Genomic DNA, 13,614 nt, shown 5'->3' with positions numbered 1-13,614 from the left:
AATACAATCCTTATTTGATAGTTAATATTATAACTTAAAGTTAATTAAAATTACTATCAGTATTCCAAAACTCTAAAATAGTAAAATGTCTATAAAAATATTGAATATTATGAGGAAACTGATATGGCTGAACTATTGAACTTATGATTTAAGTTTTAGAATTGAAAAAAATGCTCACACAGTGGAGTCAGACTTGAGCTTTTTGAACTACTTCTTATATGTGTATTTAAACGTTAATATGTGTTAAATTAAATCTTAAAACGTGACAGTTATTTTTTCAATCAAAATTTTATTAATTTTGTGCTCGCATGCCTCATATATATTTAGCCTTGATTTGCTTTACTTTGAAAACAAATTTATATTTGTAAATGTAGTATATTAGCCTATGAATATGTACTACATATGAATACATTTAAAATATCGTAAACGTAAATTCCAAAAGCATAAATCTCCCTCGTGTAATAATCATCCAGCCAAATGCAATTATTTTATTAATTTTTGCAAACAATTTTGCAGCAGTGGGCCTGCGCACTGTATAACATTAAATGTTACCTACACGTGTGCTAAAAAACAAAGTTTCATATTTCTTTCATATTTGCGAATACAACTGATATGAAAACAGAATGTTGCATGTAGCATAACGCGACCGAATATCCATATTTTCTATGTACATGACTTAATCCAGATATGTAGATAAAAAAATAGGTCACAAAATCGATGGAGTCGTGTTTTTGCTTATACCTTAGCCATTTGTATGAAGATTTTTCCGATATTAAATATCAACCGAACCAGGAGTATAACCGATAAATCGATGTATCAATCATGTTTGTAAGTTATGTAGGGACTTCGGAAATTTGATTTTAACAGGCCATATCTACACCGATATCTGCAACGATCCTGAAATTTTGAAATTTCGTTTTTTTTTACTTTAGATACAGCTTTTGGATACAAATCTGGCCACGTTAAGTACGAGTATGAATGGTACTTAAAAATATCTAATAGAACCACTAACGTTTGTTGTAATCACAAATCAAAATTAATACAATTATATGCGTGAATACGCACACATATGTAGATACTATTATATGTATACTCGCAGCAGTTCCTTACCCAGCAGTTAAGAAGTAGTCAATGTATCCCTTAAAGACAGTAATTTTCACAAATGTCTTATTTGTGACACATGTGTACACTTTGTAGTGCAGATAGAAGACAATTGGTAACTTTATACAACCCAGGTAATCTATCGTGAAAACAATTGACACTTAAGTGTCTCTATGTAATCTGGAGTGTAGTCACTTTAAACGTTTTATGAGTAATTCGTACAAAGTGGTTTTATACAAATTGTGTTGATATAATTCTCATACAGTTTATTTTTATTTTTGCTTAAGTATCTGGTATCCCATGTAACGTATCATGAAGTCAATAGTCACAGTCTCTTAGTAACCTATGGTGAACTCACTTCAAACATGTTTTTGTACTTACTTTATTTTACCCACCAGAAGCTTTGACTACTTTCGATCATCTATCAGATAGTCACATTGTCATCAAAAGGGCCAATGACCGCCTGCTTAGGACATGCACGTGTTAAAATAACTAGTCAAGTAGCTGATCAGGTAACTAGTTACAAATCTAATATTTTATAATTTTATGTAATTTAACATGTATCTACACTTTGTAGTGCAGAGAGAAGTCAATTGGTTACTTTATATATCCCATGTAATCTAGCGTGTAGTCAGTAGGGTCGCCCTTAATAAACGAAAGTTCGATTTTGGCCATTCTCACCACCCAGTTTGGTGAACATTAGTAAAAAATCATCCTGAAAAAATTTTAGGTAAGACGTGCCGCAAGCCCTCTGAAGTTTTGAGATGCATTTATAAGGGGAAAAAATGCATTTTTTCAGTTTTTGTAAAAATTTTGCCATTAAAAAATTATGTTTGCAATTTAATTTAAAATAATAGAAATGTGTACGCAATTGTCGTTCTAATGAGACATAAAAAACAGAAATTGGTCAAAAAATTTTAAAGTTATTAAAAATTCGCCAGGCCATTAACGTGTCTCAGGCAACTAAAATGTAGGAACAAAATTAACATATTTTGATACATATTAAAATAAAAGCTCATTTTTACTTAAAATATATCCATATTTACTTGTATATGAGTTTTTGTCTTCGTATGGTACCGTTAACATATTCGCAGGTGTGACCAAAAAAATAAAATTAAATTTATTTAACGGCAGTTTCAAAATTCCATTTTAAAATTTTTTAAAAATTTTGTTAAACAAATTTCAGAATTTTTTGATCATCTCATTGGGATTTATTGAGAATATAATAGGGAATAAAAATGTGAAAAAAATATGAAAATATCTCTAATACTTTTTCCGTACCTGCGATTTAAATTTTGAAATTTTCGAGAAAAAACAATTATTTGGCCATTTTTTGGCGAATGAGCTCTATTTCCTAACTGTTATGAATTTTAAGTAAAATCTATTTAGAATATTATAGTCCAGATATATCTAAATATACTTTGAAAGTTTAACTAAATTTGGAAATCGTAAAACCTTAAATCGTGAAGGTCAAAGGTCAAATTTTTCAATATTTGGAATTTCTAATTTAAAGATATAGAAATGTTATTTATTTTTGTGCACTTACCATAAAAAGTAAATGGTTATTATGGAATATCTGGTGAATATGGTGGACTATAATTGTGGAATCCGCAAAACTTTGCGGAATTTTCTTCGGTACTATTGTGCGCTTCTTGGCTGAAAATGGGCGCAATTGAAACATGGGCGTGGCACCACCCATACCAAGTAAATAGTAATTTTCGAATATCTACAGAACTATAATTGTGAATGTCTTCAAACTTTATACGAATCAATTTCTTATCATGGACGGATCGGAACAAGGTAAATAGTTATTTTCGCCCGAATATATCCCTTATTATTGTTCATAGTTTGGTTGGAAACGGGCGGTATTAGTAAGCATGGCAACTCCCATACAATGTAAGTCAGAAATTTCGAATATCTAATGAACTATATACATAAAAGAATTTGAACTTTGTACAAATTAATTTCTTATCACTATACGGAGTTTGGTATAAATTGGGCGGGATTGTATTAGTGGGCGTGTCACCTATTATACAAAGTAAATAGTTAATTTCTAATATCTCAGGAATTATAATTGTGAAAGTCTTCACACTTTATATGAAGTTTAACAAACAAATGGGAGGGATCGGTGAATCACCTCCCAAAGTAAATATTTATTGCTAAATATCTTGGGAACTATAATTTCGAGATTAGCTCTCTGATTTTACATATTTTTGTATCTCTAAACATTTTATTTCATTACGATACGCGAAGTGAAGCACACCGGGTTTTAGCTAGCACTTTATAAAGTGGTTATTTTACCCAAAAAAGTTATTTATTGGACAGTAGTCGAAGGAAGGTTTGTTTATGGACTAGTTATTGTACTAGTCCTTTTAACTGACTATTTGAGATCAATTATCACCCATACATGTTAAAATAACTTATTATATATCCGATGAAGTAACCAGTTAGGTAGTTTGTAAGGTAACTGACTCTATGTAAAGGCTATGTGAATCTAATGCTTTGACTACTTTGGACCAGCTATTAGACAGTCTCATTGTAGTCAAAGGGGGTTATCTTAGGAAATGCACATGTTTAAATAACTAGTCATGTAGCTAGTTATGTAACTATTTGTCAGGTGAAATCACTAGTTCGGGAGAGTCTCCTAGAACTGCTGGGCATACATACACTTCCATTTTTAAATACATACATGCATATGTATATTTTTGCAATTTATTAATTGTTCGATTACATGCTGAGTTTTATTTATTAAATACAAGTAAAAATCGATAAGTTAGAGAATTGGCACTTACGAACTGTGTGGACCTTATTGCAGACAATACAATTTTTATTTATACTATATCTCTCAGTTCATCATAAAGCTGTTATAAGAAGCAATATATTTTTTGTTTATTTCTCTTTTGATTCAGAAACCAAATATTGTTATAAACAATTTTGTAAAGAAAATAAATCGAAAAATATTTAAAAATTAAGTTTTAAAATAAATTTTAATTCCCTGTTTCAGAACCAGACCCCTAAAATAGTATAAATCATAGAGAAACACCAACGGAAACTACAATAGAAAAAACTCAAACAAAAAAATTACAAAAAATAATCACACATACGAATGTTGTTTTCACATCGATTTTTTTACGAACACATTCTCACCTCTAAATTTGTTTGACAACTGAGTTAGGTCTATGGCAGCAGAGTTTTCGATCAATGTGTATTATTTATCTACGGTATAAATTAACTGTTGAGCTTTTTGGCAATTTATAATATTTATAAGTTGTGTCTCAAATGGAATGTTTAAATAACTATAGCATCTCGCTTTGTATGTCGAATTTTGAATGTAAAAATTTACTAAATAACAAATATTAGCAAACAGCAGGATTCGTACTTAAGAGGTTTCGTTTTATAGCTGAAAATCATACATGCTGTGTCATCTATGATCTATGAGAAAATATTTTTCAAATAAAATGAAACTATGTATGTAAGTATACCGTTAGTATTTATACAGCTGCAAATATTTAAAAAGAAATAAATTTTTAGCAACTCTACAAAAATGGTAAATTCAATATGAAGATTTTTGACATTTTATATACATATGCAAATGTGAATTGTCGCAAAATGTCTTATCGTACGCTTGACATGTGAAGACACTGCCGAAAGCATCTTCTTAACAATGACATAGACCACCAGTGAAACCAACAACTGTTGCCATGTTATTGACCGGTAATACTAAATACAAATTTTAATGTTGAAGAAAAGTAACCAAAAAAAAATGTAATTTCAGGATTTTTTAACAATGGGACCACATTTGTTCCGAGGCTTGTAAAATGCTTATATAGGTAGGTAAAAAGCATAATTTACTTTTCAAATGCGAATAACTCGTAAGCTATAAGAGATAATATATGGCTAAGGTTTTTGTAGATCTCGTCTAGTAGATTCCATATACATATATAAAAGTCTTTTAAATCGGACCGCAAAATTTTGCATCATTTTTTAATTTTTGATATACCCGAGGTGCTCCACTTTGGGGCATTGTGGCTCAGCGGCCCCTTGGTGTTATAAATAATATATAATTCAAAACTTAAACTTATCAACACCTCCTCTATTGCCATGGGATTTTTTATTAAAAGCGGTCTATTCGTTTAGAAGTTACAGATTTATTTCCACGTTTTTTCTCAGTTCCCCCACTGTGCGTCATCAAAACTTATACTCAATCGATCAGCCAGTTAGAATTGACGGATTTATTTCCAAAATATATTAATTCTGCCCCACTGCACCCTTGTGAATTCCAGGCTTTTCATTTCCAATACTCGAGAAAAAAATATTTTTTGTTAGAATAAATATTTTTTCTCAATTTAGGATAAACAAGTAAGAGACTGTATTCGGCTGTGCCCTTCACCAAATTAAATTTATACCAAACATTTGTTTTAAATTTTTATACCCTACACGACCATAGTGGGGAGGGTATAATGCGTTGGTGCAGATGTTTGTAACGCCCAAAAATATTAGTCTAACACACACCTTAAAGTATACCGATCGACTTAGAATCACTTTCTGAGTCGATTAAACGATTTCCGTCCGTCTGGCTGGCTGGTCGGCTGGCTGTCCATGTAAACCTTGTGCGCAGAGTACAAGTCGCTGAAATCGGTCCATTATTTCACCTAGCCCCCATACAAATGTCCTTCCAAAATTGGACTTTATCGGTCATAAATGTTTAATTTATATATGTATCTCCACAAATTCCGCTCCAAATAAGTTTTACATATACAAAATTCATGTCACCAAATTTTGTTACGATCGGTCCATAATTAGTCATAGCTCCCATATAGACCCGCTTCCGAAAATCACTTTAACGTGCATAAATCGCTTAAAAATGTTGGTATACACAACCAAAATTCTACATAGTTAACTTTAATATTGACATAAATCACATGACCTGATTTCATGGTGATCGGTCCATAATTGGTCATAGCTCCCATATAAGGCTCACTTCCGAAAATCACTCAAAAATATAAATTATTGAAATTTTAAAAGAAAAATGTTTTTGCTCTTTTACTTAGTGTAGGGTATTATATGGTCGGGCTTGACCGACCATACTTTCTTACTTGTTTTTTTTTTAAATTAATTAGTGAAAACTATTTTATGATAGAAATAGAAAATAGAATATAGAAAAATTTTACCTTTGGCCTTCACGATTTAAGGGTTAACGTTTTCCGATTTTAGTAAACCTGACTATAATATTCTAAATAGATTTTACTTCAAATTCATAAAAGTAAGGAAATTGGTATCATTCGCAAATAAAAATTAGTTTTTCCCGAAAATCGCAAAATTTAAATCGCAGGTACGGAAATACTATAGAAGGTATTGTCATAGTTTTTTCACATTTTTATTCCCTATTATGTTTCCAGTAAATCCCTATATGATGAAAAAAAATTTAAATTTGAGAAATTTGTTTAAACACAATTTTAAAATTTTTAAAGTGGAGATTTGAAACTGCCGTTAAAAAATTAAATTTTGTGGTCATATAAGTTCGAGAATTTTGCCATAGATAATCAGCAAAATTGATTATTCTTTAAAAAACAATTACACGGTACAACACCAAAAAAAAATTACGAGTTCCGACCAATAAATTTTGATAGAGGAGACAAAAAAAAGACACGTGTATCTGCGTTTTGAAAGTTTACATCTGAATTTCATTGGAGGAGGAGATAATGTTTCCCAACTCTGGCACATTCTTATTGTTAATAGGGATAAGAAACCATGTGATCCTTACTTAACCCTCAAAATCCTCAAGGCAAAGTTATGTAGAATGTTACGGATAATATTTTTGTAGAATATATTAACCCTCTAAATTCTCAAGACATTGGTCTTTTTTGTCAATCTTTTAAAAATTAAAACAGGGATTTAAGGGGAAAGCTTATGGTTAATTTCGTATTTATAATTAGTCATAGCTCCCATATAAGGCCCACTACCAAAAATGTGTGTATTCAAATAAGATTCAACACAAATAAGTTTCATATCAAAAGAAAACTCTTTATAATCATATACCCGGCGTAGGGTATCATAAGGTCGGGCTTGCCCGACTATACCATTTTACTTGTTTATTAAAAAGTATTCTTCGTTTCTTTTCACAACGGATTTTGTAATATTTTTTTCGAATGAAATATTAAAATAAAATATAAAAAATCAAATAATTCAAATTTAAAATATTTTTAACACTTAAGTAGTTAAGATAGAAGGATAAAATTTTGGCATGTGGTATTTAATATTTGGATATTTTTTAATATTTTTTTTTTTTTTAAAAAATTATTGGAAATCTAAAAGGATATTCAGGGATAAAAATGTTAAAGGACATTTTTGACATCTTTTGATCCTTACAGGATAAAATAAAAAGAATACGAAATATTTTACAATTCTTCTTGATCATTTGACACCAAATTTGACATAGTAGGATGATCAGAAGTATTTTAAAAGATTTTTTTAAAAATGTACTCCTCTGAAAACTTGAAGTCCTTTTAAAAGGAAACAGGATCACGAAATGAAAAACTGAAAACGCAGTTTTTCTCCATTTAATTTATTGTTTGAGACGTATATCATCCGGTTCGTGTCTAATATTGAGTGTCGTACGGTGTTATACATAAACCGACGATATGTATGTGTTTCATCAGTTTTTAAATTTAGTTTATATTTTATTAGAAATTCGCAGAATTTTTGTTTTATTAGAAAATATTTTAAATTGTTGATCATTATTTGAAAACAAAAACTCATCTCAAGCTACTGATCTTGTAAATAGGAATATCCGTTCCCGTCTGTACATATGTGTGTTAAAATCATTTCCCAAGGGCCCCAGATATCTGACGGACCTAAGTCTTATATCAGCATACCAGATATAAGTTCGAGAATATTGTCATAGATAATCAGCAAAATTAATTATTCTTTAAAAAACAATTATACATCCACTAATTTTATTAATAAATAACATTACAAAAAATTAATAACTAAAGTACCTTTAATAAAAAATAAACAATTGTTTACCCTTTTCCAAACTACACTTAACTTTCCACTTAATTAAAATCGATTTAAATTATATTATTATTGAAATAAAAGTTATTGCAATTCCCTAAGTATTCGAAATTAATTTGTACAAAAAAAACTAAACATCTCTCAATAAATATACGTTTAATAAATTAAAGTACGTAAACGAAATGAATTGGTAACAAAGTATTATTTTGTAAACTGAAATACTTTATATAGGAAATGTAACTTAGGTATCTCATTTATATAACAAGATACAAATTAAATTATTAGATTTACGACAACACCCGATGTGTACCAATTTACGACCATACAGCGTATTAAAAAAAATAAACTCCAAAACAAATATTGCCATTTCGCTGATTGTTTCAAGTAAAGTGTCAAAAATGGAGATTTTTTGGAACCTCCCAGCGGGTTCCAGGTAGTGTGCCACTAGCATGGGTGCGTCGGCCCTTCAAAGTTAATGGGGGTTTGTAATACATTTAGACTCGATTGGGGCACTTTAAATGGGTCAAAGTGGGATTTTTCAAAATTTTAACTTTGGATCAAAATAAGAAACATCAGAATTCATTTTAGAGGTATGGTTCCTTGGACATAGTTTGTTATTTTGATCCCTAGAGTACGATTTTCCTTGTCACTTGGGCGATTTTTAAATCGACCCGCCCTAATATACACACAGCCTCAAAAGTGAGTAAACACCAATGAATTTTTTGATTTTTTTAAGTCCGACTTAAATTTTTTATTTCAGAACCAAATCTATTATTCAGGCGAATCTCCAACAAATCGAAACTTTGAAATTTTAATCGATTTAGAGATTTTAGAACTTTCATCAAATAATTTCTAGTGTTTACTCACTTTTGAGGCTGTATGTATATTCTGGAGCCTTATAGATAGGAAAATTTAAATTCAAAACCTATTCTATCTCGTTTCAAACTGAAAATTGAAATACAGCATTTGTTGGCAATCAAATCATTTCATACACATACTTTACATGGCCATAACAATAATTTTAAACACAATTAACTAAAACTTCATTTACACCACACAAAATAGGCAAACAACAAATAAAATTTTGTTTAGTAATATTTTAGACACACTCCCGCCATGAAGTCACCCCATAGCATTGATGTCTATGAATTGCAATTTAAAATTGATGAAAAACTTCATGAAATTAAAAAACGAAATATTCAGCCGAGAAATTCCAGCACCAAAAATAAGGATGATGGCAAAGTAATGCATTATGTGAAATGGAATGCAATTAAGAGACGTCTGCAAAAACCAAAGGAAACGAGCAAAGATTTGGTAGTCGTGAAGCCCCAGAGAAAGGTTGAGGATTTAATGGATATTATTAATCGTATAATACTGGTGGGTAACCAAATGAAGAATTAAATAACAAATATTTGAGTACTATTCTCATCATTACAGTTGGAAAAGTCTCTCATAGAATTGAGTAAAAATATCAGCAACTATCGGCGCCTACAAATGGGTTGCATATTCTTTCAATGTTCCCTGTCCATTGTATTCAATGCTTATAATTTGGTTGTATTTCTTTTGAAAATTGCTAATGGAGCGGATGATGTACCTTTGTCTCTTTTCATGCTTTTATTTTTCTATGGTTATCATATCATAACTTCGCTGGCTGATGTTATTGTCAGTATTATGTCTTATAATGGGGTCTTTGAGACTGTAAGATTTTTATGTTGAATTATAAATGGATTTTATTTAAATATATTTCTTGGAATTTATTCCCTTTTAGATACGAAAAACGGCCAGTCAGGCAGACGAACTAAATATGTATATTCTAGATGCTGGCATTAATGCGAGGGTAAGAATTAAGATTTTTGGGAGGATAGTGATACTACTAGATCAGGCGCGGATCCAGGTCAACCATTTGGGGGGGAATCAAAATTTGTTCTACATTTTTCTTTTTGTCTTCATTTTTATATGAAAACTTTTCGGTTTTCCTATTTCATTCCTATTTCACCTGGATACGCGTCTGTACTATAATCAGAATCAATATATTTTGTAAATAAATCTGCCATCTCTAACTGGTCGATTGACATGAAATTTCACATGGGCGTGGCAAGGTTTATTCGAGTTTATTTTTTGATGGAGGGTATAAAAATGTTCTTCTGTTGGATTGGGAATAATTCAAAATTTCAGAGGGTTACTGTTAGGAAACCCAGTTATTTCCAGAGGCAGTATAATAAAAAACAAGTAAGAGAGATATATTCGGCTGTGCCGAATCTTAAACACCCTTCACCTACTTATACTTTAAAATACAAATTTGAAATATTTTTAGGTAAAAAAAATTAAAAATTTTTTTTTTCCAATTTTCTTTTTAAATTTATTAGTGAAAAAAATTTATGACAAAAAAAATTTTTTGGTGAAAAAACAAAATTAATTTTTTTTTTATTTTTTTCCCAATTTTTTTCCAAATTTTCTTTTTAAATTTATTAGTGACAAAAAATTTATGACAAAAAAATTTTTTTTTGGTGAAAAAAAAATTCGGGTTAAAAATATCATTCCCGATTTTGACCCATTGTAGGTCCAACTTACTATATATATCGTTATATACAGCGTTGCAATGGACTTTGAAATATCCATCATTAGATATCCATATTGTCTATGTTAATGACTTAGTAATCCAGATGTAGATCAAAAATTGGCCTAAAATCGAGATTTTTCCGGTTTTTTCCTTATATCTCAGCCGTTTTTAAATAGGTATCGAGCCGGGGGAATTCCCGATATATTGATGTGTCAATTTTAAATTTTTTTTGTCATACATTTTTTGGTGAAAAAAAATTCGGATTAACAAATATTTGTCCCGATTTTGACCCATTCTAGGTCCAACTTACTATAATAGCCTTATATACATCGTTTCAAACTTTGAAATATCTATCATTAGATATCCATATTGTCTATTAATGACTTAGTAATCCAGATAAAGTAAAACAAATAGGCCACACATCGAGGTTGTCCCGGTTTTTTCCTTATATCTCATCCATTTGTGGTCCGATTTTAAATAGCTACTGGGCCGGGAGAATTCCCGATATATTGATGTATCAATCATGTTTGTAAGTTAAATTTGTTTGTCATAAATTTTTTTGGTTGAATCAAATATTCGGGTTAAAAAATATTTTTCCCGATTTTGACCCATTGTACGTCCAACTCACTATATATAGCCTTATATAAATCGTTGCGATGGACTTTGAAATATCTATCATTAGATATCCATATTGTAATTTAGTAATCCAGATATAGATCAAAAATAGGCCTAAAATCGAGGTTTTGCCGGTTTTTTCCTTATATCTCAGCCATTTGTGGGGAGATTTTCTCGATTTTTAATAGCAACCGAGCCGGGAGAATTCCCGATATATTAATGTATCAATTATGTTTGTATGTTAAATTTATTTGTCATAATTTTCTTTTATACAAAAAAAATTTTGATTTTGACCCATTGTAGGTCCAACTTACTATGGTCTTATATACGTCGTTGCAAAGGTCTTTAAAATATCTACCATTAAATATCCATATTGTCTATATTAATGTCTTAGTAATCCAGATATATATCAAAACAAGTAAGAAAGTATGGTCGGTCAAGCCCGACCATATAATACCCTACACTAAGTAAAAGAGTAAAAACATTTGTCTTTTAAAATTTCAATAATTTGTATTTTTGAGTGGACCTTATATGGGGGCTATGACCAATTATGGACCGATCACCATGAAATTAGGTAGTGTGATTTATGTCTATATTAAAGTTGAATGTTGAATTTTGTGAGTATACCAACATTTTTAAGCGATTTATGCACGTTAAAGTGATTTTCGGAAGCGGGTCTATATGGGAGCTATGACTAATATGGACCGATCGTAACAAAATTTGGTGACATGAATTTTGTATATATAAAACTTATTTGGAGCGCAATTTGTGGAGATACATTTATAAATTAAACATTTATGACCGATAAAGTCCAAGTTCGGAAGGACATTTGTATGGGGGCTAGGTGAAATAATGGACCGATTTCAGCCAGTTTCAATAGGCTTGGTCCTTGGGAAAAAATAATATATATCAAATTTGAGCGAAATATCTTCAAAATTGTGACCTGTACTCTGCGCACAAGGTTTGCATGGACAGCCAGCCAGCCAGCCGACCAGACGGACGAACGGACATCGTTTAATCGACTCAGAAAGTGATTCTAAGTCGATCGGTATACTTTAAGGTGGGTGTTAGACTAATATTTTTGGGCGTTATAAACATCTGTACAAACGCATAATACCCTCCCCACTATGGTGGTGTAGGGTATAAATAGGCCTAAAATCGAGGTTGTCCAGAGTTTTTCCTTATATCTCAGCCATTTGTGGGGAGATTTTCTCGATTTTTAATAGCAACCAATCCGGGAGCATTCCCGATATATAGCTGTATCAACCATGTTTACAAGTTGAATTTTTTTTGTCATAAATTGTTTTTATTAAAAAAAAAATCGGGTTAAACAATATTTTTCCCGATTTTGACCCATTGTAGGTCCAACTTACTATATATATCGTTATATACATCGTAGCAATGGACTTTGAAATATCTACCATTAGATATCCATATTGTCTATATTAATGACTTAGTATAGATTAAAAATAGGCCTAAAATCGCCGGAATTCCCGATATGTTGATGTATCAATCATGTTTGTACGTTATTTGGGGCCTACGGAAAGTTGATTTTAACATACAGACGGACAGGGCTATATCGTCTTCGCTATCTATAACGTTCCAGAATAAAAAATACTTTGTGGGGTCGCAAATGAAAAATGTAGAAATTAAAAACGGAATGAAAAACTTAAATAAACCCTTGCCACTGGTAAAGGGTATAACAACAAATTCAAAATCATATTTTTCAGATCTCCCAATTATCTACATATGTCTACAACAATTTAAGAGTTTTTACTCTATATGGACTTTACAATTTAGACGGCTCTTTGATAACATCTGTAAGTAAGATTGAGCATTCATTTAAAACAAATAATCTATTAAAAATTTTCATAGATTTTAGCCGGCACCACAACATACATTATCATACTAATCCAATACAGTGGAGATGGTGAAATTTGTAAAAATGCAGACAATTTGCATATGGACGCAAATCAAAATCTAACTTAAGAATTCAAATACAATTTAAATAAATAATAATAAAAATAATAATAAAAAAAACATTGGCAACAATTTATGAACTATAGACACATAAATCAATATCTTTTTTCCTCTTAATTTCATGCGTTTTCTATATCTAACCAACCGCTGCCATACAATTATCTGTAATAATCGTTATAAAATTAACAAAAATATTATTGGCAATGTTTGCAACAGAATCAATAAATCTTATTCGAATCTTAGTTTTTCTTAAAAGTTTGAATGTAAAGGAAAAAACCACAATGACACCCTACTGGGGCAAGTGACAGTTTGCCATCGTAATGTTGCATAATTTGAAGTTTTGT

The 13,614-nt window shown here is 30.5% G+C and overlaps 1 protein-coding gene across 1 annotated transcript; it reads left to right on the top strand.

The window, feature by feature from the left end:
• Positions 1 to 9,231: 9,231 nt before the first annotated feature.
• Positions 9,232 to 13,279, top strand: LOC135961496 (putative gustatory receptor 28b). The gene is made up of 5 exons (XM_065512996.1): positions 9,232 to 9,492; positions 9,553 to 9,813; positions 9,884 to 9,952; positions 13,021 to 13,110; positions 13,166 to 13,279. The coding sequence occupies exons 1-5, from the start codon at positions 9,232 to 9,234 to the stop codon at positions 13,277 to 13,279; spliced, it is 795 nt and encodes a 264-aa protein (XP_065369068.1).
• The last annotated feature ends 335 nt before the right edge of the window (positions 13,280 to 13,614 follow it).

Source organism: Calliphora vicina, chromosome 5 (assembly GCF_958450345.1).
Source record: "Calliphora vicina chromosome 5, idCalVici1.1, whole genome shotgun sequence".
NCBI lineage: Eukaryota > Metazoa > Arthropoda > Insecta > Diptera > Calliphoridae > Calliphora > Calliphora vicina.
Note: the sequence above shows the minus strand (reverse complement) of the source record. Positions and strands in the feature narration are given on the sequence as shown.